This window comes from Balaenoptera acutorostrata, chromosome 1, assembly GCF_949987535.1.
Source record: "Balaenoptera acutorostrata chromosome 1, mBalAcu1.1, whole genome shotgun sequence".
Taxonomy (NCBI): Eukaryota; Metazoa; Chordata; class Mammalia; order Artiodactyla; family Balaenopteridae; genus Balaenoptera; species Balaenoptera acutorostrata.
Genome location: NC_080064.1, coordinates 44,693,062 through 44,720,067, shown reverse-complemented (window position 1 = coordinate 44,720,067; position 27,006 = coordinate 44,693,062). Strand labels below are relative to the sequence as shown.

The 27,006-nt window shown below is 45.8% G+C and overlaps 1 protein-coding gene across 3 annotated transcripts; it reads left to right on the top strand.

The window, feature by feature from the left end:
• Positions 1-25,845, top strand: ECHDC2 (enoyl-CoA hydratase domain containing 2). 3 transcript variants are annotated; one of them, XM_007164443.3, is made up of 11 exons: positions 380-442; positions 1,900-1,951; positions 12,760-12,827; positions 12,898-12,985; positions 15,444-15,530; positions 16,359-16,451; positions 17,880-17,939; positions 18,158-18,345; positions 22,817-22,867; positions 24,294-24,341; positions 25,192-25,845. In XM_007164443.3, the coding sequence occupies exons 3-11, from the start codon at positions 12,777-12,779 to the stop codon at positions 25,267-25,269; spliced, it is 744 nt and encodes a 247-aa protein (XP_007164505.2). In that variant the 5' UTR covers positions 380-442; positions 1,900-1,951; positions 12,760-12,776; the 3' UTR covers positions 25,270-25,845. The 3 variants fall into 3 exon arrangements, with proteins under 3 accessions (XP_007164504.2, XP_007164506.2, XP_007164505.2); XM_007164442.3 differs by lacking the exon at positions 1,900-1,951 and having other exon boundaries at positions 1-442; XM_007164444.3 differs by lacking the exon at positions 1,900-1,951 and having other exon boundaries at positions 7-442; positions 17,883-17,939.
• The last annotated feature ends 1,161 nt before the right edge of the window (positions 25,846-27,006 follow it).

Sequence of the window (27,006 nt, the reverse complement as noted above, 5' to 3'; positions counted from 1 at the left end):
TTAACGATTAAAATCTCTTCTCACTACCTTAGTGTTCGGCTTTCTTTATCTTTGACACTAGTCACTTTTATTATCCGCGCTTTACAGATTGACGCTTAGAGAGGTTGGCAGCCTTGTCCAAAATCACACAGCAGAGCTGGGCTTTCTCCTACCCAGGTGTTCCGGTCTCCAAGAGCCTCAGAGAGCCGCGCCGGGCTCTCGGCCCATAGGCGGCGCGGTTTACGAAGGCCTGGGGCTGAGCGGCAAACTTTCAGCCGGAGAGGAGTGGGTGGTGGAGGGGCCGAGAGGCACCTTCCCAGACTGGTACAGATGCTGCGCGCCCTGACCAGCGCCCTGCGCCTTCCGAGCCCCTGGAGGCCCCATGAGGCCCGTGGCTGCGCCGCCAATCCCGCGGCCGCAAACCGCGAGATCCAAGTGTGCGCTCTGACGGGTCCAGACCAAGGTAAGTGCACTGTTCTGGGGGGCCCGGGAGGCGGCTGGGGCGAGCTCTGGCCGGCTGTACGAGGCCGGCCCGGCGCCTGACACTACTGCCGGGGTGGGACCCATGACCAGCGCACCCACTGCCCCGGAACAGACTGAAACTGATCTCGGAGACAGCAGTGAGCGGTCCTGAAGAGAGATCTTAGTTCCCTGCCCAGGAATTGGACCTGGGTACCTGGATGAAAACCAGGAATCCTAGCCAGTAGACCACCAGCGAGCGGTTAGAGGCTAGAAGCAAAGTGGCCCTGGCTCTTTCCCCCATTTGAAAGCAAGAATGTTTCAAGGAGGCAAAAACTGTAAAAACATGTACAAAGTTTATTATTAGAGACACAGCACAACATGGGAGCGCACACAGAGAAGCGGTTTATTTATTTAAGTCAGAAGCTAGGCAGAAATACACAGAACGAGTATGGCCTTCCTCTCTAATGAGGAGGAACGCAGTAAAGAGCTGATTTAAATTACTTATATAGGACAGTCCTTCCAGGTCTTTGTTTACATTTGGCCAATTATCTTGTTTCTTTTCCACACCTGACCTGCCCTAGGGCCCTCCCCAACACGCGTGCGCAACTTTTTGCTAAGATGGATCCCACCAGAGGCCTGTGGGTGTATGTCCACACTTATTATGGGGTGGCGCCTCCTCCCTTTTTGACCCCCACGGAGCCTTCCCGCCCATGTGCAGACAGGGTAGTTTTCCTTGACCTCAGGAGTGGTCATCTTATCTCTTTATTCCAGCAGAGCTCAGCTTCTGCCACTAGCTTTGTCCTTGGATTGTCTGGGTGAGAACAAAGCTTCAGTTTTAGTCCACTTGACAAACACCAGCTGTCTGGCCCAGGGGCCTATTTATATCCTACCTCAAATCCCCCCTGAGAGACGTGAACCCCGAAGAAATCTTTATTGGGAGGATGAAGGGCAATGGTCTGTCTTCTGTAGCTTCTGCAGGCTGGAAAGGGGCTTGTAGACCCTACCTAGTTGGGGTCACGGAGCTCTCGCCCTATCTCACTAAGGGGTCCCAGGGCGACTTCTGTTGTTATTCCGGCAGGATCTGTTCCGAGGAGTGGCTGGAATCTCTGCGTCACCGTCATCTTGATGTGAAACTATCGTAATCTGGAAGAGACAAACTTAACAAGTAGATGAAAAAGGCAGGAGCCACAGTAAAAGAATTATTGTAACCAGAGGCCCAAGCTGGAGTAAGATCCAGGATACATTTGGTAGCATTCCTTAAATGTGGTCCAGATATAGTCAGCACTTAGGTTACCCTGTCCAAAGGAATGAAGCCATTTAGCATGGTCATATATCTTTTGATGTTCTCTTTTATTAGCCCAGTGTGATTGATGTAGGTGTAACAGACTCAGAAGTAGTTGGAAGAGTGACAACCTGAACATTAATAGACAAAATAGATCTCATTTTTTTTTTCCGGAGAATAAGCCTGAATTCCAGTCTAGACCTGGCACTTCGAGGAGACTTGTAGCCGGTAGGTTTTAACTTTTGATGTGGTATTAACATATAAACCAAAGCAGTTGTCACCATTAATAATTTTAGTGTTTCTCTAGGTATGAGAAGATGCAAGAATTTGGGCTTATAAAAACCCTTACCTGAAAATATCTAACTATCTGAAGGCCTGTTCTGCCAGTTTTTCCCGGAGCACAGAGTGCCTCATTCCTGATCTCCACCCTGAGCTCCTTTCAGGGGGTGTTGAGGGTCAGCAGCTGCAGCAGCTCCTGATTTAATCTTTGTAGAGGCAGATGGAAAGTGCCAGTTTCCACTCGGCAGGGCCCCTTCATGGCCATAAATTTGACCATGGTTTGGGGGGCATTTCATGTCCATTTTGTCCCACAGTGCTAGGAATGTTTATTTCCTCCGCTGATAGGCCACACAATGCGTTGTTACTGGACTAGGCCTCGTTAGTAGTAGCCAAAAGTCTCTGGACCACCTGAGACTAGTCTAGTCTCTTATGGTCCAGGAAAATATTCCTTCTTGTTGCTTTTTCCCATACCTAGAGTTACACCATTACAATCATTGATCTTATATGGGACTATCATTTTATCAGAGGCTCAGTCACATATTTGGTAATGTACGAAATAACAATTTTGATAAGGCTGCTCAGAACCCAACGGTCTCCAATTTCTGGAGGGACCAGGAAGAAAGAAAAGAAAAATGTTTTAATTTTACCCACAGGTGTAAATTACCAAATTGTTGTAAACCATAAGTAGCTTGAGAAGAAGAGATTCTTTATATCTGAAAAACAAAGATTAAAAGCTAGCAATATGTCAGACAAAAAGTAATAAAAGAATTATAATCATATTTAGCAGTTCATTTAATCCCATGTAATTAATTTTTGTTCTGAGTCCAGTTTTTCTATTAGTTTTGTTGACCTTGCCTGATGATTGAGGATGATAGTGACAGTGATAGTTTTAAGAAGTTTGTGAAGTTTTTGTTAAGGCTTGTATGATTTATCCAGTGAAGTGGGTGTCTTGATCACTGGAGATTGTAGAAAGTATACCGCAAGTGGAAAACACTTCTTTCTTTTTTTTTTGGCTGCATTGGGCCTTTGTTGCTGCACGTGGGCTTTCTCTAGTTGCGGCGAGCAGGGGCTACTCTTCATTGCAGTGTGTGGGCTTCTCATTGCAGTGGCTTCTCTTGTTGCGGAGCATGGGCTCTAGGCGTGCAGGCTTCAGCAGTTGCAGCACGCAAACTCAGTAGTTGCGGCATGCGGGCTCTAGGGCGTGTGGGCTTCAGTAGTTGTGGTACACAGGCTTAGCTGATCCACGGCATGTGGGATCTTCCCAGACCAGGGATCAAACCCATGTCCCCTGCATTGGCAGGTGGATTCTTAACCACTGTGCCACCAGGGAAGTCCCAGAAAACACATTTTTAATCTTTTATTTTTTTCATTGTGAGGGCATTAGCCCTCCAGCCAGGGAAGGCTTTAACCCATCAAATTAAAAAATGAGGTTTGTCAGGGAGCCGGGAAAAGCCAAGTGCCCGTCTTGGATTTCCCATAGCCCTGTTTAATTTACAGTCATTGTTTATCCATTTTATTTATTTATTTTTTAATAAATTTATTTTATTTTTGGCTGCACTGGGTCTTCGTTGCTGGGCGCAGGCTTTCTCTAGTTGCAGCGAGCAGGGGCTACTATTTGTTGCTGAGCGCGGGCTTCTCATTGTGGTGGCTTCTCTTTGTTGTGGAGCAGGGGCTCTAGGCATGTGGGCTTCAGTAGTTGCGGCACGTGGGCTTAGTAGTTGTGGCTCTCAGGCTCTAGAGCACAGGCTCAGTAGTTGTGGCGCACAGGCTTAGTTGCTCTGTGGCATGTGGGATCTCCCCAGACCAGGGCTCAAACCCGTGTCCCCCACATTGGCAGGCAGATTCTTAACCACTGCACCACCAGGGAAGCCCAAAACTTTGTTCTCTTAACAGAGAGAGAGAACCAAATTTCAGTCTGGTACCAGCTTACTGTTAATCACAAAATTTATTTACCTAATTAAATTTAATCTAGTCTTAATCAATCTTAACAACGTACAAAATTCTATTCTCAAAGTTCCTTTTTCACAAACCTTTTATCACCTTTTGGATCCATATTAACTTGTCCCATTTTTTCCCATCCATAAACAATCAGCTCTAAGACAAAATTATTTTCCTCTTTTATTTTTTTAACAAAAAAAATAATCTCCAGTCTTTATATATTTTCTTGCTGACAACAAATATCCTACTTGCTTTACACACTGAAATGCTTCCCTTGTCACTTTAGTAGCTTTGATTACATATTATAATTTTTAACCCTTAAAAAAATCTTAACTTCTAGTGAAAACCAAGAAGAAAGCTATTGTGAACTGCTTGTCATATTGGCATTCTCTGATTAGCAAACTTAAGAGCATATTGATTAGCAAACTTAAGAGCATATTGATTGAGCATTGTTGGGTTTTGTTTGTTCGGTTGGTTGGTTTTATTTTGTTTTGTTTCTGTTTGGGGGTAGTTTTATTTGCGGGGGTGGTGCTGGGGGTGGTGGTTGAACTTTGCATTCAGTGGTGTTACTCACACCCCGCAGTCTGCTGCTCGTTACCATCAGGGCAAGGTCCTTCTCTTGTCTTTACTTTATCCCCAGTCCAACCCTCTAACCTTCCCTGCATTTTACGTAGCATTGTTTGTGTCCGAGTTTTAATTTACACAGAAGGCACTGTTCTAGACATCTCATATTTCTTCCTTTTTCCCACTTGATGCTAAGTTTTGAAGAGCTGCTTTGCCATATAAATCTGTTCCTTGCTCCCTGCTGTTGTATACTGCTCCCTAGTGTGCATCCCCCACTTTTGATGGACATGTAGGGGCTTCCAGTGTCCAACTACATCACTTGGTGAGAATTCTCTGGCCACGTGGGATTGCTGGTGTTAGAGAATACCCCTTACTCTCATGCTTAGTTCACTGCCAAACTGGCAATGGCGCTTGCCTTGAAATAATTATAGTTATTCTCCCAACTTTACAGATTAAGAACCTGAGGAACAGAAAGGTTAAGCAATTTGAACCAGCTCTGATTTCAAAACCTGTGTTCTCAACTATTAGGTCATCACTACCTCTTCTGGTAATTCAGTGACTCAAAACACAGACTTGTACATTAGTTAAAAAATTACCACGGGTCATAGACCTTAGGGCTCACTTGTAAAAAAGGGGAATTTTTTATCTAGAAATAACAAGCATCAGGAGATTAAGCCTCTGCCCCTGCCAGAGGGCATATAGAAGGAATGAGAAAAGGAAATCGAGGAGAAGCAGTGGAGGAGGCACGAGGAGGGGACCCACACACAGGAGAACCACCCCACCACCCCCGTTAGAAGCCACCAGTTCTGCCTTCCACTTGGCATGATGTCACCAGAGCATAGTCACATTGTGCCTGTTGTCCTTGAAAATGGGATTGTTAACCCACTCTTGGTTAACGCTTGTTAACCATTCTTCACTCTTCCTTATGGCTCTACTCCAGCTCCTTAGCTGGATGTTCAAGTTTCTCCACCACAACCTGACATTGTCACCTTATCTCTTCTACTCATGTGTTTGTTCATTTCAAGCTGTCCCACCTCAGTGTTTTGTTCTAACTATGCCCCTGACTTGGGTCCTCTTCTTTCCTCTCTACCTTTGTAAATCCTTCTGGAATTATACACACACACACCCCCCCACTGTCCTTTTACATCCCTTGTGTCTGGACTTGTCTCCTCATCAGTTGTTAGCTCTTTGAGAGTGAGGATTGCTAGCCGGGTCCAGCTATTAACTTTGGCAAATTCTCTTCTTTTCTGGGCCTCAGTTTCCCCTTCTATATAGTAAGGGATTGTTAAACCAATTGGTCTCTATACTACCTTCCAGTAGTTTCTATTGACTCCCACCCACATCACCTTGTGATTCAGACCATCCAGTCAGATGTGACTCTAGGTCATCTGCGAAAAATATCAAATCATCAGCCAGTGGTATGGGAGGATCTGGTAAGAGTAGAGAGGGTGCAGTGCACTACTGGGGCCCAGCAAGGGCAAGGTTCCTAGAATAGGGGCTCAGCTAAGAAGTCAGGGACCATGGCTGAGTCCTCTCTATTTCTCTGGGGCCTGGCATGTGGTAGTACAAGTTGCACATTGTCAGGTGAATGAATTAAAGCCAAAGACGCCCTGTCTGGCTCCTCAGGGCTCCCAGCTTAGATTTCTCACCTCATATGGGGCCCTAGACTTTCCCCAGCTTCTGTGCATTTTCCCTGCCCATGGTACCCACAAACTATGTTTAAGCACTTGTGGGCATTATCTCTTTTAATCTTCATTACAACCTTTTTAGTATTTCTATTTACAGATTGGGAAAGTGAAGGTCAGAAGGGTAAAGTAATTTGCCCAAGGCCATGAAGCTGGTATGTGACTGAGCTGTGACTTCAGCCAAGCACCATATTTACATTCTGAAAGAGGGAGATAGAGATGAAATATGGGAGAGAGTCAGCCAGAGAAAAAGGAAAGACAGAACAGGAAAGCAAAGAGATGAGAGGAAAGTTTCTGTCAATCCCAAGACGTCATGACTGTATTAGTTTTCTATTGCCGTGTAACAAATTACCACAAACTCTGTGCTTAAAATAACACACATTTATTTTCTCATAGTTTCCGTAGGTCAGAAGTCCAGGCACAATTTAGCTGGGTTCTCTGTTTCAGGGTTTTAGCAGGCTGCAATCCATGAGCTGGTGGGGGCTGTGGTCTCATCACAGGCTCAAATGGGGAGAGATCTGCTTCCAAGTTCCTCACGCTGTTGACAGAATTCATCTCCTGTGGTTGTAGTACTGAAGTCCTGTTTTCTCGCTGTTGGCCAGGGGGCCACTCTCAGCTCCTAGAGGCTGACCACAGTACCTTGCCACACAACCCTCTCCACAGGTCCACTAGTTTCTCTAGTGTATGCTAGTAATATAGAGTCTTATATACATCATAACCTAATCACAGAAGTAACATCTCATTACCTTTGCCATATAATTAGACCTAATCTTACAAGTGATATTTTATGACCTTACCTATATTTTCTTGGTTAGAAGCAATTCACAGGTCCTGTCCACATTCAAGGGAAGGGGATTGTGCAGGATGTGAACATGGGGGCCACTCTAAGGTCTGTCTGCCACAATGACCTTGGACCTAGACTGTTCTCCTCAACCCTTCTGATGTGGTTTCTCTGTATCCACCACAGTTTCCCTTCCCCAAAGTTGCAGCATTTTCTCATCTGGAGAGGATCTTTGGGACATCTGAGTTCCTCAGTGGGACCTCCAGGCCTGCTGGGCTCAAAGAACTCTATGAAGGTTTCTGGGGAGGCTAAAGAAGCCCACCTAGCCTGCATGTTACAGTTCTCTGTCCTGGACCACAGTTCTCTAACTGTGGCTGGAAACCGTGTCCCTTGAGAGCCCTGAAACTTTCATTGGCCCTTCTCCGTGTCTCAGATCAACTCACACTGAGAATGCCACCTTAATAAATCCTGCTTGTTCTTCAAAGCTAAACACCCTGAGAGAAAATAATAAGGGGGCTTTGAAGCCCAAAGGATTGGTAAACACTCCTCTAGTCCATCCTGACATTTTACAGGAGGGGAGATGGCCAAGAAGGCATAAGAGTATTTGAGCCCCTGCCCAGAGCTGGTCTCTCTTCCCCACACCTGACCCAGATTTGGCAGATGAGTTGAGGCCAGAGTGAGGTGCAAGGGCCAGATTGTAGGGGGTCTTTGGGGTGGTATTAAGGATTTAGACTTAATTTTGATGAAAAGGGAGGGGAAGAATATGGTCAGATTTGGGTAAGAAGGATGACACTGACCCAGATGAGGGAACAAAAGTGGAGGGGAAAGGGGAGGCAAGACTGAGGGCAGAGGGCCAGTTGGGGGATCCATGTAATAGAAGAAAGAGCCCACCAGGTTAGTGGCTGCAGGGAGGGATGTGAGCTGATAGGTATGAGATCTAAGAGGTTGAATTGGCCGCTTGGGAGACTGAGTAAACTTCAAGGGTGAGGAAGATGGAGGCAACATGACAGAACTCTGAGTTGATATGTCATTCGCTCACCAAAGGAGCAGGAGAAAGAGTGATCATTTTTTGACATGTTGGTCTAGATGTCAAGTGGGCAGCTGGATATTCAGGCTCGGAGCTCAGAGGAGAGCTGGACGGGTGTGCAGGGCAGTCCTGGGTGTACAGGAGGTAGGCACATGGGAGGCATGAAGGAGAAGGGGCAGATAAGCAAGTGCAGCCCTCCTGACTCTTCTGCCTTGCCTCACACTGCTCTCCCTTTGCTCTGAACTCCACCAGTTCTGGAAGACACTAAAAGGTGGCACAATGTGCCCCCCGCCCAAAAAAATATGCCACATTGGTATAGGGATTTTTTTTTTTTTGAGCTAAAGGCACTTGAAAAAAACAGCAGATGCAAGAAGGGCATTCTAATCTCCCCTTTGCTTACTGAAAACAGGAGATAAAAACTCCCATGTGAAAGATGTCCTCCCTGAACCTGGAGAAAAGAAACATTCTTCAACAGGGAGTTGAAGCCAAGAGAATTCTGTACAAACAGACAACTGTGTACAAACAGGCCTTATCTTCCTTTAGCCTCCCACATAGTTAACTCTTCCACAACTGACATTCTTTCTTCAGCCTACTATAAAAGCATGTAGGTTCTACCATTTCTGGGGGTTTTCATTTCCTTCTGAGGGCTCTCATGTTACGTAAAACTTACACAAATTTGTGTGCTTTTCTCCTCTTAATCTGTTTGATGTTGGTTTAATTCTCAGGCCCAGCCAAAAAACATTAAGAGGCCCAGCTCTACAAACCCTATAGTACCCTGCTCTGCTATACTCAGGGCCCTCATCTGTACCACTTCCTCTGTCTGAAATGGGCTTTTCCCCACCAACACACACACACACACACACACACACACACACACACACACACTTTTGCCTGGCTGACTCCTACTCGTTCCTCAGCTCTCAGCTGAAAGGTCACTTCTTCCTCTGGGAAGTCACTGCTCACCTTCTACACTAGGGGCCCCCTCTGCCCACTCTATACCGCTCACCTCCTTGTCCTTTTCCCCCCCATGTTCTCATCACAAATAGTAATTACTGGTTGAATGTCTGTCTCCTCCGTTAGACTGTAAGATCTAAGAGGAGAGGGACTGGGTCTGCTCTGGCCTCTGACATCAGTGTCTGGTACAGAGGCCAGCATGTGTTAAATTCGTAATTGTACAAATGACTGAATAAAGAGATCTTGGATTGACCTTTCAGGAACTTCAACATTAAAAAATTGAGTACTCTCACAGAGAACAGACTTGTGGTTGCCACGGGGGAGGATGGGGAGGGGGAGGGATGGATTGGGAGTTCGGGGTAAGCAGATGCAAACTATTATATATAGAATGGATAAACAAGGTCCTACTGTATAGCACAGGGAAATATATTCAATATCCTGTGATAAAACATAATGGAAAAGAATAGGAAAAAGAATATATATACACCCACACACATATATATATATATATCTGAATCACTTTACAGTAGAAATTAACACATTGTAAATCAACTATACTTCAATAATTTTTTTAAAAAATTGAGTAGTCTCTTACCTGTATTTTTCCCATCATACCTCACTCTTCAAATGAAAATTTTTACCTATTCTCACCTTGCTCAAATGCTTCCATCTATGAGCTGCCATCTGTAATCCTATAGTACTTCATGTGCTTACTTTACTTATGACTTCATGTTATCATTTACTTGTATTAGGCTGTAAGCACCTTGAAGACAGGGGCTGTTACATAACTTATAACTCCCACAATTTATTATATATCATAGTTGTTCAATAGATATGTAAGGGTTTTTTTTCATAGCCAATACTTGGTTTTTATTTTCAGTCTTTTTAGTTTTAGTCGTTGTACTGGGTGCTATGCTTTTCTTAAACTCTTATTTATTTGATACTAATAAAATTAAACGTCTTTTCATGTGCTTATTGGCCATTTGTATGTCTTCTTTTGTGGAGTTACCTTTTTGTAAGAGTTGGGGCTTTTTAATTGAAATATAATTGACATATAACATATTCGTTTCAGATGTACAACAAAATTCGATATTTGTATACATTGTGAAATAATCACCACAGTAATTCTAGTTAAGATCCATCACCACACATAGTTACATTTTTTTGTATGTGATGGGAACTGTTTTTTTTTTAAGTAATTTTACTTTATTTTATTTATTTATTTATTTTATTTTTGGCTGCATTGGGTCTTCGTTGCTGCGCACGGGCTTTCTCTCTAGTTGCGGCGAGCGGGGGCTACTCTTCGTTGCGGTGCATGGGCTTCTCATTGCGGTGGCTTCTCTTGTTGTGGAGCATGGGCTCTAGGCATGCGGGCTTCAGTAGTTGCAGCACATGGGCTCAGTAGTTGTGGCTCGCAGGCTCTAGAGCGCAGGCTCAGTAGTTGTGGCGCACGGACTTAGTTGCTCCACGGCATGTGAGATCTTCCCAGACCAGGGCTCGAACCCGTGTCCCCTGCATTGGCAGGCAGATTCTTAACCACTGCGCCACCAGGGAAGTCCTGTGATGGGAACTTTTAAGATGTACTCTCTTAGCAACTTTCAAATATACAATACAGTCTTGTTAACTATAGTCACCATGCTGTACATTACATTCCCAGGACTTATTTATTATAGATATATGTTGAATAAATGAATTAAGAATTTTAAAATTGGGTAGAAGAAAACCTAGAAAAGTGCAGAGGCATCATCTGAGAGGTAGGAGGAAGACCAGGAGAACGTGGGGCCACAAGGCAGATATATGTTACTACACATCTGTCAAAACCCACTGGATGTACAACACTAAGAGTGAACCCTAATGTAAACTATGGATGTTGGGTGATAATGACGTATCCATGTAGGTTAATCTTTTGTAACAAATATCCCACTCTGGTGGGGATGTTAATAGTGGGGGAGACCATGCATGTGCAGTGGGCAGGGGATTTACGGGAAATCTCCACATTTTCCACTCCATTTTCCTGTGAACCTAAACTGCTCTGAAAAAACTAAATCTATTAAAAAAAAAAAAAAAAAAGCCAAGGCAGAAAATGTTCAAGGAAGAGCATGTGTATTGTCAGCAGAGTTAACCATTGCTGAGCCTGGGACCAGGATGGAAACATGTCGCTTGGTTAGCGATGTGGTTACATTGGTCACTTTGGTGAGAATGGTTTCTGCTGAGTGACAGGGTGGGAACTAGATTGGAGAAGGCTTAAGTGAATGCAAGGCAAGAAAGTGATTAACTGAGTATGGAAAACACTTTCAAGAAGCTTGACTGGACTTCCCTGGTGGTACAGTGGTTGAGAATCTGCCTGCCAATGCGGGGGACATGGGTTCGAGCCCTGGTCTGGGAAGATCCCACATGCCGCGGAGCAACTGGGCCCGTGAGCCACAACTACTGAGCCTGCGCGTCCGGAGCCTGTGCTTCGCAACAAGAGAGGCCGCAATAGTGAGAGGCCCACGCACCGCGATGAAGAGTGGCCCCCGCTCACCGCAACTAGAGAAAGCCCTCGCACAGAAACGAAGACCCAACACAGCCAAACATAAATAAATAAATAAATAAATTTATTTAAAAAAAAAAAAAAAAAAGAAGCTTGACTGTTGCGGGTGAAAGAATATCACACGGGTAGGGCAAAGGTTATTCTCTTGCCAAAGAGGACGGAATGTGAGTGTGCTCAAGCCTCTGGATTAGTTGCTGAATTCCTGTGACAGAGGAACCTGGTCACTTGCCCCATGAGTGTCCAATCAGTGAATTCCATGCTGCAGGACACCTTACAGGTCAAATGCCCCAGGTTCTTTAACAAATAACTTCTGGGTTTTTCCTTATTGTTATTATTATTATTATTATTTTTGGCTGCATCGGGTCTTAGCTGTGGCACCCGGGATCTTCATTGCGGCGCGGGCTCTTCGTTGTGGTGCACGGACTTCTCTCTAGTTGTGGCGCGAAGGCTCCAGGGCGTGTGGGCTCTGTAGTTTGGGGCACGCAGGCTCTCTGGTTGAGGCTCGCAAGCTCAGTAGTTGTGGCGTGCTGGCTTAGTTGCCCCGTGGCATGTGGGATCTTAGTTCCCCGACCAGGGATCGAACCCGTGTCACCTGAATTGGAAGGCGGATTCTTTACCACTGGACCACCAGGGAAGTCCCAACAAACAACTTTTGAGGGAAAGACAGGACTAGAGGCAGAACCTGAGGATTTTAACAAGCTTTTAAAAGACACATCAATATTTTTGAAAATTAGCAAGTCTAAACTGTGAAGTCTAGAGATGCACATTTGTGTGATAAAACTAAAGAAATGCATGGAAGTGATCACCATAAAAGTCAAGAGAGTTGTTACTTTTGGGGGGAGGAGGGAACAATGAACGAGTCAGAGCACACGAGGAGGTTTCTGGGTGGTGATATTATTATAACTCATTCAGCTCAAGAGGAAGAAGTCCGGCTACGGAGAAAAGAATAACGGAGAGATACGTTAAATTGAAGAAGGGGTGTGTGGTGTGTGTGTGTCTCACAATGGCAGAAGCAGGCAGGAACCACTGTGGCAGTCATTCTTGTCCCTCTCCCCATGTTGCTCCAAGGTTCACAAGCCCTTCTACTTCTTCTGTGAGGCAGAAAGGGCAAGAGTTATTCTCCCCATTTTATGGTTGGGAAAACTGAGGCCTGGGTGTGTGAGACTTGCCCCAAGTTACACTGCTCATCGAGGGTAGAGGCTGCCCAGATCCCAGGCCCCAGCCCAGGAGTGAGCAGGGCAGCTGGCTCACCCAAGCCTGCCCTGTCCCCTGCAGGAATCACTGAGATTTTGATGAACAGACCAAGCGCCCGCAATGCCCTGGGGAACATCTTCGTTAGTGAGGTGAGAAAGGGTGGGCACGAGGGTGGGCTGGGGCTGGGTTGGGAGGTATCTGATGGTGTCTCCTCTGCAGCTGCTGGAAGCTCTGGCCCAGCTGCGGGAGGACCGGCAAGTGCGTGTCCTGATCTTCAGAAGTGGAGTGAAGGGTGTATTCTGTGCAGGTGGGTTTCCTTTCCAGCCCCTACGCCGTGGCTCAGCAGGGCTCCCCCCAGCCTGCAGGGCATTTGTGGGGTGTGGGGTCCTTAGGTCAGCTCCAGCACAGGACTCATTATTCCCATTTTAGAGATGTGAACTCAGCGGTAAAATTCCTTGCCTAGGGTTACACAGATAGTAAGAATTCAGGTTGAACTTGGCCTCTCTGACCCCCAAATCCTTGTTCTTCCTGCTGCACCATGCACTGTTCTGACCCTTCACTGAGGAAATGAGGAAGCTGAGTCCAAAGACATTCACAAGGTCTGTGGCCAAGATGGGACTCTGTGCCCCTTTGCCCACCTACGAGATCTCAGTCCGTCAACAAAACTCTTCAATGTCTCTGCACCATTTGGTCCTCGCCACGCACTTCATTTCAAAGATGAGAAGTGCCACATCCCAGGCCCACCACAAGCAAATGAATGAGAGCTGAGCTGAGCTAAGAACTGGCTCTGGGGTGGCTGTGGAGAGGGCACTGGGGAGGCGGGAAGAGGCTGTGGAAGGCTAGGGTGGGAGGAGCGTGATGCTTAGGAGTTTTCAAGGAGATTTGGCTCAGTCCCTAGGTCTCAGCTGTCCAGATCACGGTGACCAGCTCGGGGTCTGCCATGGCAGGATAAGTATGTAGACCAGTCTGCCTGACCCCGCTGCCCTGGCTGAGGCCCTCCTCCTCCCCTGGCCTCTTCCATCATGGTCACTTCATGCCCCTGTTAGCCCCACTCCTCACTATCCCAGCTAAGGACAGGGAAGTAGGGGGGCTGCAGGAGGTCTGAATCTGCCCCTGACTTGCTCTGGAATCCTGGGCTAGTCCCTGTCACTCTCTGGGCCTCAGTTTCCCCATCTCTCACTGAGGGGCTGGAACTAATCAAAGACTTCCAAGGGCTCTCCCAACTGACTTTCGGATAATCTAAGACTTGCGAAGACTATATTCAACCCTTACTCCCGCCTCAGGCCCCTGCCATCTGGCCTTTGATGACGCCTCCATTGTCACTACTCTCACCAAGGTCCCTGCCCACCTCCATGCCACTGGGCCCTGCACTCACTTCTCAGTTCTCACCTTAACTTGACCTCTCAGCCTCCTCGGACCCCACCAACCCCTTCTGTTAAAAAAAATAATTATACAGTGATGTATGTCAATTATTTCTCAATAAAACTGGAAAAAAATAACTAACACATTTTTATTTTATTACTATTTAACATATTTTTTGAATTGTCATAAATATATATATATTACACAAAAATTTACATTTTAATCATTTTTAAGTGTAAAATTCAGTGGCATTAAGTACATTCACAAGGTTATTCAACAATTACCACTGTCCATTTCCAGAAAATTTTCATCATCCCAAATAAACTCTATACCCATTAAGCAATTCCTCTCCATTTGCCCAATCCCCGGTAACCTCTGTTCTACTTTCTATCTTTACGAATTTGCCTATTCTAGGTACCTCGGACAAGTGGAATCATATATTCATCCTTTCATGTCTGGCTTATTTCACTTAGCGTAATGTCCTTCATGTTCATCCATGTTGTAGCATATTGCAGAATTTCTATCCTTTTTAAAAACGAATATTCCATTTTATATATATGTAAATTTTATATATATATTTATTTTCCACATTTTGTTTATCCATCTGTTGATAGACCTGGCTTGTTTATACCTTTAGGCTATTGTGATTAATACTGCTATGAACATTGGTGTGCAAGTATCTGTGTGAGTCCTTGCCTTCAATTCTTTGGGGTATACACTTAGGAATAGAATGGCTGGACCATACAGTAATCCTATGTTTAACTTTTTGAGGAGCCACCAAAATATTTTTCACAACAGCTGCATCATTTTACATTCCCACTAGCAATGCATCAGGGTTCTCCACATCCATGCCAACACTTTTTTGTTTTTGTTGTTGTTGTTTATAATCGCCATCCTAATGGGTGTAAAGGGGTATCTCATTGTGGTTTTTATTTGCATTTCCCTAATGACTAACGATGCTGAGCATCTTTTCCTGTGCTTACTGACTTACCGTCTTTGGAGAAATATCTATTCAAGTCCTTTGTCCTTTGTGGGTTTTGTTTTTGGTTTTGTTTTTAGTTGTAGGAAGTCTTTATATATCCTAGATATCAATTCCTCATCAGTTATATGATTTGACAATATTTTCTTCCATTCGTGGGTTGTCTTTGCTCTCCTGATAGTGTCCTTTGATGCACAAAAGTTATTGATTTTGATGAAATCCAGTCTATCTTTTTGTTGTTGTCGCATCTCTCCTTTTTTTTGACCACCACCGCCCGCCTCCCCTGGCTTCCCTAACCATGTTTTCCCAGTGTTTCTCTTTCCTCTCTGGCTGCTTCTCTTCAGATTTCCTTTGCTGGATCCTTTGACAGCATGGGATGCAGTAACTGGTCATTTTCCAAGGGCTGTCACCCTTGCATCCGCAGGTGCAGACCTGAAGGAGCGGGAGCAGATGAGTGAGGCGGAGGTGGGGGTCTTTGTCCAGCGGCTCCGAGGCCTGATGAATGAGATTGGTGAGGGTCCTGGAGTGCGGAGGAGGAGGGCATTCCGGGGTCCTGCTGATCCCAGCCTCACCCCACCCACCACTCTCCTCTAAAGACAGAACAGTTTCTGTTGTGAGCTCTGTGGAGAGACAGATGATTCTGGGGGGTTGGGGGCAGGGAACAAGGAATTCTACAAGGGGGAGGGTGTGACGAGGGTTCAGAGGGCATTTCTCCCAGAGGGAGCCCTGGCTTCTCAGCCTTTGTGCCCTGCTGGTTATGACCCCCAACCCCTGTGCCCTCAGGGTGCAACCTGGCCTTTTCAGAGTCAGGTTTCACCAAGCATGCTTTCAGGCTTTGACAATGGCTGTTCTTTTGCCTGGAATATCCCTCCTTGGCCATCTGAACTTTCTACTCATCCTTTAAGACCACCAGTGCCTCCTCCTCCAGGAAGCTGTCCCTGATCCATCCTCCAAGCTTCCTTTATCAGAGCACTGATTACCTGGGTCATCACTGCCTGTTTACAGGTCTGCCTTCCCCACGTCTGATTCAGTTGTGTTCCCAGCACTCAGTATGGGGCTTGGCACACAGAATGAGAAGGGAGTGCAAAAAGGCTGGTCCCAGGGAGGCCAGCAGGAGATTACCCTGCCCATCTCCCCACTCCCGATAGCCAGCTGATCGCACAACTCTCCCCAGTGGGAAAACCAACTTCTAAGATAACATGGCTGAGGTACCAGGTAAGGTCCCCAAACCTGGAACCAATGAAGCCCTCTGTCCCAACCAGTTAGCTCCTCCCCTCCCTGAAACACTGTCCTGGTCCTGCCAGGGCCTCGCAGGCTGAGCCTTTCTTCATCTCCACAGCAGCCTTCCCTGCGCCCACCATTGCAGCTATGGATGGGTTTGCCTTAGGTGGAGGCCTGGAACTGGCCCTGGCCTGTGACCTCCGAGTGGCAGGTACTGGGCACGGGGAGAGGTGGGGTAGGGTGGGGAAGGAAGAGTGAAACAGGCTGATTCTGGGGATTCTGCAGTCAGCCACTGCTCTTGGCTTTCCAAGCAGCCACAGAACTAAAGACAAGGTGGGGGACAGGGAGTTCAGGCAGCAGCTGGTTCCTCTCCTGGCCTAGCCCGACTGCGGCAGTACCCATCCTTCTCAGAGTCAGCTGCCCTCAGCTCAGGACTGCTCCTACCAACCCCAGAGCAAATGCTAATGTGACAGCAAAAAGAACAGAGAGAGGGAAGGCTGGGGGCAAAGAGTAACTGTTCAACCTTTCAGTTCTGTCCAAGCCAGCTTTTTCAATCTCGTTTTGAGCAAAGGTGAGCCGTGGGGGCAGTCTGTCACCTGCCCAGCTAATCACAAACACGCCTGGGCAAGAACACTGCCCTCTGGTTCATTGGCACCCGAAAAGGTTTGCGTTACTAGTTCAGAGAAATTGAGCTTTGAAGAGAGGAGGGAGGGGAGGATGAAGATAATCGATCACTTTTTAACCTTCCTGTCTTGGTGGTTAGGTGCGCCCTTCTTGGAGGCAATCAGAGAAAGTCTGAGTGCCATCACGGTGCTACTCTCTTCCCCTCATTGCTTTCTCCCGCCACCCAGGAAGAACATTTTTTAAAAATGTGTAATCCCAGGCATAGAGGGAGCTTATATCTACAAGATGCGTATCGAAGAGAAGGCATCAAAATACCAGGTCAGGTCACAGCCCCGGCTCTGCTTCTCACCTACCTATGTTTAGGGCAACTAACTTGCAGGGTGTGGTGGATAGGAGGGTGACCGTAAACTCCTCCCTCCCGTACTGCATGCTTCAGCTGGCCTGTGCTGAGGGAATTCAGGAGAAGCCTGTGTGGTGGGACACCTCAAGGAGGGCTTCTCAGAGGAAGCAGAACTGGGGAAAGAGGATGTGGACCGGAATACAGGAAAATTTCAGGCTGACAAAAAGCTGGGAAAAATAACTGGTGGAAGCAGGAGTCAGTGACACTCTAGGCCAAACCTGAGCTAAGCATGCGTGAGACAGAGAAGCCATTAACTTACAAATAGGTATTGCGCACCTTCTAGGAACCGCTTCCTTGTTCTAAGCACCATTACCTCACTTAATCCTTAGCAGCTCTCTGAAGTAGGCAGAAGAGGGGTATTCGTCTTTTTCCCACCCGTGAGGTTCAGAAAGGGTAAGAGACTTGCCTGGTGAGTAGGGGAGGTAGGATGAGTGCCTGGGCCTGCTGACTTCCAGGCTAGGGCTCTTCCAAAGGCAGCATCTGGAGGAGTCTGGCTGTGGCCACACCACGAGGGAAGTGGCTGGCTGGAGTGAGCAGAGCCCACAGGCGGTATCGCTTCTCCTTGGGGATTGGCGCTGGAAGGTAGGGTGGGGGCTTCATTCTGTTTTGTTTAAGCAGCTTCCTCAGCTGTCATGGGGCTGATTGAGACCACCCGAGGACTCCTCCCAGGAGCAGGTAACTTCAACCCACAGCATCCATCCTTCTTTACCTGTTCAGCTCCACCCTATCCAGCATTAATTCCCTACTTTCCTCTTTTGCCCTATGTTCTGGCCTCTGCCCTGCCAACCTAACTCAGTCTGCTCTTCTGAGAGGTCTTGGCTGACTCCCAGCCTGGGCCTTCTCTGGCCTCCCACTTCCCATGCAGATTCACCACCCCTACTCCATCCTGGCAGGAGGGACTCAGAGGCTGCCTCGATGCCTGGGGGTGGCCCTGGCGAAGGAGCTCATCTTCACAGGCCGACGATTGAGCGGGGCACAGGCCCAGGCTCTGGGGCTGGTGAACCATGCCGTGGCCCAGAATGAGGAGGGCAACGCCGCCTACCACCGGGCACGAGCACTGGCCCAGGAGATCCTGCCCCAGGTTTGGTGATCGCCCAGCACAGGAAGGCCTGTGCCATAGGGGATGCACGTGTGGAGAGGCCAGGGGGCAACGGTGTCTCGTGCAGCCACATAAGATCCATTTACCCACATTTATAAAATTAACCCTCTTTGGAGTTTTAGCATCCATTCAGCCATCCAGTAAATTAAATCAGATTTTAAGTTAAAATGAAAATTAAGTTCTGAGGGACTGGAATCAAATAGGCTTGAAAATCCTCAGAACAGCACTGTAGAACAAAACTTCCTGAGATGATATAAACATCCTCTACCTGTGCTGTCCACTAAGGCAGCCACTAGCCACATTATTTAAATTAAAATTAAAATTTTAGTTTCTCAATTACACTTGCCACATTTCAAATGCCAACAGCCACATGTGGCTATTGGCTACTGTATTGTACAGTACTGCATTAAAATGTCCCAAAATTGAAAAAGCAAGATTCTAAAGCAGATAAAGAACTACCAGCTCAACTTTCCAACCATACTACACGGTGGAAAAGTGCTTGAAATACGTGATGTAGGACGTGTTAAGATCCATTAATTTTTTAAAATCCTCAAATAGCCAATGAGCATAGTCTCCCAAAAGGTTTAGAGACCCAGGGAGTAGGTTTAGGCCCTGCCTACATGTAATCTCCAAGTACCTGAGAGGCTCTGCTGGCTTCTCACTCCTCTAAGAGGACCCAGAGGGAGGTCCCAAGTTTCCGCAAAGATATGCAAGCAGCTGAAATGGAGCTAGGTTTTGCTAATTTATAATACTGACTTAGCCCATACGGAGCATCTCATCCATCCGACACAATCCTAGGTACTTTAATAGTGTCCCAAAATCAACAATCTAGTTGAGCTGATTATCCCCATTGTATCTATGCTACAACAGACCCAGAAAGGTTAAGTGACCGTTCATCAAGGTCAAACAAAGTGACTGCAATACCAGAAAGAAAAACAGTAACTGGTATTTTGGCATTAATTTTGCATAATGCAGAATATAATACAAAAACTGGTATTTTATTTTAAAGAGTGCAGAACGTACGATTTTTAAAAAAAACAAACAATGCATTTCAAATACAAAAAATTACAGGCGTTACAAAACGAAGTTAAAATATAAGCCTATAAAAATGTTAACCATACTCTATCATTTTAATATTATTAACAGAGAAAAGTATTTGAATTAATCATGAAAAGTAAAAAAGAGGTATTTTATTTTGGAAAAAAAATACTGTCTTCCTTAAATAATCCTGCCTCTTTTTATAACTTTGAGGTCTTCTTTGAGGGCAGGGACTATAAAAAACTGATGGCGAATTTGGTTTAAAAGAAAGCATTTGTTTTGTCTTCATTTCTTCTTTTTATTGATAGTTTCATCACATACAAATGGAGAGTCTGATGCTGTTAATTTTAATGCTGTCATGTTTCTGTTATAGCTGGTCAGAAAGTCTCTGAACTAATACAAAACTCTGAATGACTCAGGATAGTACCTAATTACACTTCCACAGAGGGGGCCTATCCAGCAAGACTTGTAGACTACAGGGCTTACCTTTTTGCATAAACTAAATAACTGGGTCTTTGAGCTTGATCTCAAGATGATTCAGGCTTCAGATTTTTCAATATATTGAAATAACGGTATTCTACTAATATAATTACTAGTATTTCAGTATTTAAAAGCAGCTTTGTATACCAAAACACGAGCATACCAAAAATTAGTACTAAAATCACTAATGCAAATGCTAGGACATTTTGATGCAACCTGAAAAACAAATCTTTAACTTCCAGCTGAGTAACTGGGTGCCAAGGATGAAAGCGTTCTTGGATGGGGTGAGCACAAGGGGGTGGTGTGGTAGATGGCTGCCCTCTAGCGGACAAACTACTAAAACTAGGGAGTCAAGTGGCTGCAGAGATTAGAGCCCAGAAAAAACTGTCAATAAACACAAGGTCCACAACTTAACACTCAGATCTTCCCTTTAAATAATAAACATACCTTATCCTTTGAATATGGATTTGGCTACGTTTTCCACTTGAACAACAAAGGGATGGAACATACTGTGGCCAGTGTGACTGACTGTTCTCATTTCCAAATAATATGAAATGATCATATTTCTAGTAATTCATACACACACACAGACACACCCAGTGCACCCTTGAACAACACAGGTTTGAACTGTGCAGGTTCACTTATACGTGGATTTTTTTCAGCTAAATACATACTACAGTACTACACGATCCGAGGTTGGTTGAGTTCGCAGATGCAGAACTCTATAGGGAAGGCTGGCTGTAGTTATGCGCAGATTTTCCACTGCATGGATGGTCGGTACCCGTAACCTCTGGGCTGTTCAAGGGTCAACTACCTATATATATGTATATGTATATACACATACACACACACATACATACACACACACTCAGAAACATAAATGTGTGTTTTGAACACAGTACAACATAGCTATGTAGTTTTTAATTTTCTGTGATGAGAAATCAGTAGTTAAATAACATATTCATGACAAGCAAATCAAATAGAAGAATAAGAAGGACATAAAGTAAAAATCAAAAGTAGGGTGACCCTGTTTACCTGGGGCTGTCCAGGTTCAACGTGAAAGTCCCATGTCCTAATAACCCTTCAGTCACTGGCAAACCGGGACAGGTGGTCACCAAAACATTGCTCAATTCCCCAATCCCTGTCCCCAGAGATGACCACTGTTAACAGTTTGCACACTCTTCCAGAAATATTCATTGTATGTACAATATAAATTATGCACATATACTCACATATCTAAATGACTCTAAATTCTTTTTAGGATGGTTTAGGGGACAAAGAACACACCTTTACAGGCTAATCCAATTCTAACAGACATTTAAAAAACATGAAATTAAAATATGCATAGAAAAGAATTCAAGCAGTATGGAAGAGTATAAAACAAAAAAGTGAAGTTCTCCATTCTCTTGACCCTTCTCCCCAAAGGCACATCATACCAACACCTTTTACACAAATGGAATAATATACACGCCAGTATGCACCTTTCTTTTTTACCTACTACGTTGGAGAGTTTCCCATTTCAGCACATACTTATCACCCCCATTCTTTTAAACAGCTGCACACTTTTTCATTCATGGTATGGATATGCCATCATTTAACCAGTACTCTAACGAGGAACATCATGCTGCTTACACCTTTATGCTCCTGAAAAATAGCTGGAGTGAATAACTTGGTACATCTTAGTGTACTTCTGGAAGTGCACCTGCAGGGTAGATGCCTACATGGAGTGACAACATGAAAGAGCATGTGCATCTAATTTGCCAGTTCTTGTCAAACTGCCTTCCCGAAACATTGTACCAATTTACTCTCCTACCAATTATGTATGCAAATACCTGTTTCCTAAATCTCAGCTATAATGGGCATTACCAACACTTTACAATTTACCTAGTCTGAGGTGACAAGGAGCACCTCACGGTTCTGATTTACATGTCTTTAAAAGTAAAGCTGAGCATACCTTGTGCCTGTATTTCTTTTCTGTGAACTAACTTTTCATACTGTTGTGAATGTTAAAAAAACATTATACCAGCTTTTTGTTAAGGAAATTCTTCGGTCACAGTATCACAAATATATTTTCCCAGTTTTTGATTTTTGTCTTTTATTTGTGGTATTTTTCACAGTCTGAAGTTCTTCATTTTTGTGTAGCTAGCTTTTTTATTTATGGCTTCTATGCTAACAGACTTTTTAAATCATTCTTTTTCTGATAAAGTCTTACTTACAAAAACTTCAAATAATATGAATAATATAGGAGGCAAAAGCACTCCTTGCCTGGAAGTGGGGCTGGGGATGGAGTGCCAGGCCTGCTGTGGCACAAGCTAACCGGAAGCAAGGCCAGTGAGGCAAAGACGGCCACTTGGATGCCCTTGCAAAATGCCCCCTCCGGATTTCAACCCAGGCCTGTCAGACGCCAAAGCCCAAGTTCCTAATCCTGACCTTTTTCCACCCTACTGGGGGAAAACGTGCTTGCAGTGGAGGCTTGAGATGAGAGGGGTAGAGGAAGGGAGCAGCAGTGGGACAGGTGGCGGGGAATCAGATCTAAGCTGCACCACTGACTCACTGGGCAAACGTGGCCGAGTGCTTCACCGCCCTGAGCCTCAGTTCAACATGGCACCGTCCTGGAAGGATGGGTAGCACCGTTTGACCATTAGGGAAGTCTGTGGGTGGGAGAGTATCTGGAAAATGTCGTACATGTTGGAGGGGTGGATTAAACGACAAGAACCCCAGATGGTCAGGATTGGGAGGGTCAGGGATCAGTTAGGCTTCCTCCATTACAGAAAAGGAACATCAGCTGAGAAGTAGCAGGTACTAAAACTAACGAAGCTTAACACCGTCAGTAGAACAGCTGGATCTCTATGCAGACCTCTTCCCCCACCGTGGAGCTGTGTGCCCAACTATGAGCACTGATCCCCTCCTCAACCAAGCTTTTTCTTTTCCCTAGGCCCCCATTGCTGTGCGGCTGGGCAAAGTAGCCATTGACCGAGGAACAGAGGTGAGAGGGTTTTGGGTTGGAACTTGGGTCCCACTAAAGTCAGTGGGGTGGCTGGGAGGTGGTGCTTTCATGGCAAACAGATGGACAGCACAGCTGGAAAGAACTCGGGAGCTGGACTCTTCTAACAGACTTTGAGTCTGACCTCTCTCTTTGTGCCTTACTTTTATCTACCTACAAAATGAAGTTTGGCCAGGTGATATTCCAAATGACATTTTATCCTCATCTCTCTCCCTTGGAGAGAGAAAAGAATTGAGGTTCAGAAAGGGTAAGACTTATCCAGGGTCACAGAACAAGCGAGTAACAAGAACCCAGGTCTGCGTGGCTCCGAGTCCACATTCTCGGGTTTGTGTTGGTGTCAGTAACGTGGCCTCGTGGACCGGGCTCAGGTGTGGTGCCTTGGCTGCAGCTAACCCGTCCTAGACATCAACTTATTCATTCATTCATCACACACTGAACCTAGACCTGAACTGGGACACAGAAATGAGTCAAATATGGTCACTGCCCCCAAGGTGGGGAGGGGGACAGACACAAATCACTAATAAAAGGTCAAGGGTACCAAGCAGACACCCTGGAGAGGTTAGAGCTGCACTGGCCATGTGGCTACTGGCTACGGTATTGGACAGTGCTGAGTTGGAGAATGTTTTCTAGAATTGGGGCTTAGGGTGGATGAGAATTCCAAAAAATAGGGAAAAGTGTGAGGAAAAACACAGAGGTGTATAAATAAGCAACTTGACAGAACAGGATGAAGGGATGAGTGAGACAACATAGCATGGAGGTTAGGGGCATGGGCTCTGGTGCTGGACCATCTGGGTTCAAAGACCTGCTTTTCCACATACTGTTGTGCCCTTAGACAAATCATTCCACCTTTCTATGCCTCAGATTTTTCAGCTGTATAGTAGGGAAAATAACCCCTGTTGTGAAAGGTACTTCTCTTAGAATAGTGCTTGTAAGTGGTAGTAATAGCAAGTACTGGGCAGTATGCGCTGGGAAGTTGCCAGGGGCCGAGTCATAAAGGCCTTAGTCCTCGGGGCAATGGGAAGCCAGCAAAGTTCACTAATAGGGGTGACAGGAGGCATGGGGAGGCAGCCAGATGGCAAGGAGGGAACACTGGCTGTGCAAGCACAGCTCAGGCACAGCCTCCTCAGCTCTACAGGCTATGTGTAATCCTCCCCACTGTTCTCACAGCCCGCATTCATCCCAGCACTGCTTCACCACTGTTATGAATGGTATTGCCTCTCCAGGTAGGGGATTCCTTATCATCTCATCTCTCTTCATACGGGCTGGCATACAGCAAGCCTCAAAAATTCTTTGCTGGAAGAATCCATTATCAGTAAGAAGTGGTGTAGGAAGTAGGGGCAAGCTGGCGCCCAGTGCTGATGGAGATGGGCAAGGTCAGGCTGATCCAGGCACAACTTCTTTCTTGCAGGTGGACATTGCATCAGGGATGGCCATTGAAGGGATATGCTATGCCCAGGTATGTGTCTGCCACCAGTCCTGCATGCTTGTAGCAGAGGCCGGGCCAGAGTGGGGGGCCTTAAGTACTACATGACCAATTCAGTAGGTTCCTCCCAACCCAGAGAGTCAGTCTTTGTGCCATTCCTTCCTCAGTTAGCCTGGGGTGATCCCAGGGGAGCCACACTGCTCCTCTCTGGGACTGTTTCCTCAGCCATCTAATGGTGGTGTATCCTGCTCTACTTGGGTGCCCAGAGAATCACAGAGGAACTTGAAAGAGAAGAGTAGCAGCTTGTGCGATCTCTGTACCAGTGGCTACTGTAGAGGCCAGGCTGGAGTGGGACATCAAAGCCTTGGTTTTCACCTGTAGGCTGTGTGTGTTTGATGGTGGGGCAATAAACCTGGGGCTGACCTACTTAGCCCCTCACTCCTGGGTGAGTCAAAAATATTAATCTCCAGGTTAACAAATAACGAAAATACTCCTAAACAGGGGGTCCTGGGACTTGTAAGACGTAGTGTGAACCAACTACACATCAGGATTCAAAGCCAGAGTTCTTACCGCAAAGCCTAATCTATCTTCTCTACTGAGCAGCCTCATTTCAGACTGCTGCACGAGACTGTGAGCTCTCTGGAGGCATGCAAGCTGTGTGCAAAGAGAGGCTAGTGTGACAGGCCTCGGGTGCTGAAGAGGCAGCCTGCCTTCCCCAGGAGACCAAGGAGCCATCGAGGCCCATACTGTTGCATGGCCCAACACCGGAGTCCAGAGGCAGTGAAAGACTTGGATTCTGTCCTTGTCATGCGTTGAACAAGCTTGAGCGAGTACTGGCGTCTGGTCCTGCTCCCACAGACTAATACCCTGTATGTTGTTTCAGAACATCCCGACCCGGGATCGGCTGGAAGGCATGGCTGCCTTCAGGGAGAAGCGGCCCCCTAGATTTGTTGGCGAGTGACTTCCTTTGAACCTTAAGCATGGGAGATGCACACCTTACAGGGCAGGATCCAGAAGGAAAATGTGCAGCGTGCCCGCCCTCATCATTTCACCTCTCTAGGCTTCAGTTTCCTCACAAGGACGATGATCGATATAAAATGACTGGCACGGTGCCTGGCACTAAGGTGCTGACTATGCCACCTACTGCTACCTTCGTCATTCCTCACCCAGGCTAGACAATCACTGGCGTCGGGTTGGCTTTGGAGAATACCTGTCTCTCCATAGTAGAACGATCAACTAAGGACAAAACAGACCCCTCTGGGCCTTTATATCGCTGGCACTCAAGCCTGACCTCTGCATCTCAGTTATTAGGTGCTCACCAGAGATGAGAGGAGGTTGTAAGAACCACCCCCCAACTGCCCTGTTTCTTCCTCTGTACAACAGAGATAATAAGGAAACCCTGGTAGTGGTTGAATAGGCCCAGCTCTCTGCCAGTTACTCACTGTGTGCCTCAGCCTCCTCATCTATAATGAAACTGTTGGGAGGACTAAAAAAATAATAAAACACCTGATGTTCAATAAACGTGAGTTATTATTCATGTACAGTGTTCTTTTAAGAACCAGATTAAATCATGGCTGTGAAAACCTTTTGTAAACTGTAGCGTGGCAGGCAAATCTTTGATGGAGCATTAAATAGCTTTCAGGAGTACTGAGAAGGGAACTATTAACTCTGATGGACAACATGGAAGGTCAGGAAATGGGCAGGTAACACTGGAGTTGAAAGCTGAACGATCAATAGGCATTTGAGGCAAAAAAGAGGAAGCCTGAGGGGAACAGCACGAGCAAAAGTGAGCAAGATGACGACACTCAGAAATAAAGGGTGGCTGATATGCACATATGCACACTAGTCTCAGGAGCCCTCCTTCTGTGTACCAAGGCAGGGGAAGAGACAGCCACGTGGTCATTCTCTAACTGATCTGAGCTTTCTGAGCCTATGCCTGGCCAGACTCAGAAGTCACTAAGCCATGGGCATGGACACATACCAGTAACATTGTTGACTTGCTGCTAAATACAAATGTGCCCCAAAGTTGTGCTCATCTCCTGAAAGGGAGAGTAACACAGAAGAGCCCAAGTCTTAGAATCAGCCGCAACCTCATGAGCAGTATCTATCTACCCAGGAAAGTAACCTGAACTTCCTCTTTCTCATCTGTTAAATGGGGAGGATAAAACTCAACTATCGCAGAGGATTGTTGTGAATGAGACAAAACTTGGAGAGGTGCCCAGTGTAGAACTGGACCTCGACAGGCACTATTTCCCACCCACCCTCCTCACATTAGCCTAAGCTAGTATCTGGTAACAGCATGTTCCAACATACGGAACTCAGGTCAGGAAAGTAAGACAGCCTTTTGAACCATGCAAAAGAGTGAATGAGAGAAAATACTGTGTAGTTGCAGGACTATAGAAGGAAGCAGGTTACAAATTCCTCTGATCGAGTCACCAGTGAGCAATAGTTTGAAATATGGTTTAGAATAAGAATAAGCCTCATCTGATTCCAAACGAAGGTATACAGCATTCCAGTTAAGAGTCTGGCCAGCTAACAGCACAAAAATCTAGTCCTAAAATAAGCTACTAATTCAGAAAGGAATTTATTTCTTTGAAAAATTTAAACAGATGAATGGTAAAACATGTTTTGTTAGTTGTCAATAATAAGGTGAGGAAGGACTTCTTACTCTATTCCATAGAGCGGGTTTGCAGAGGAC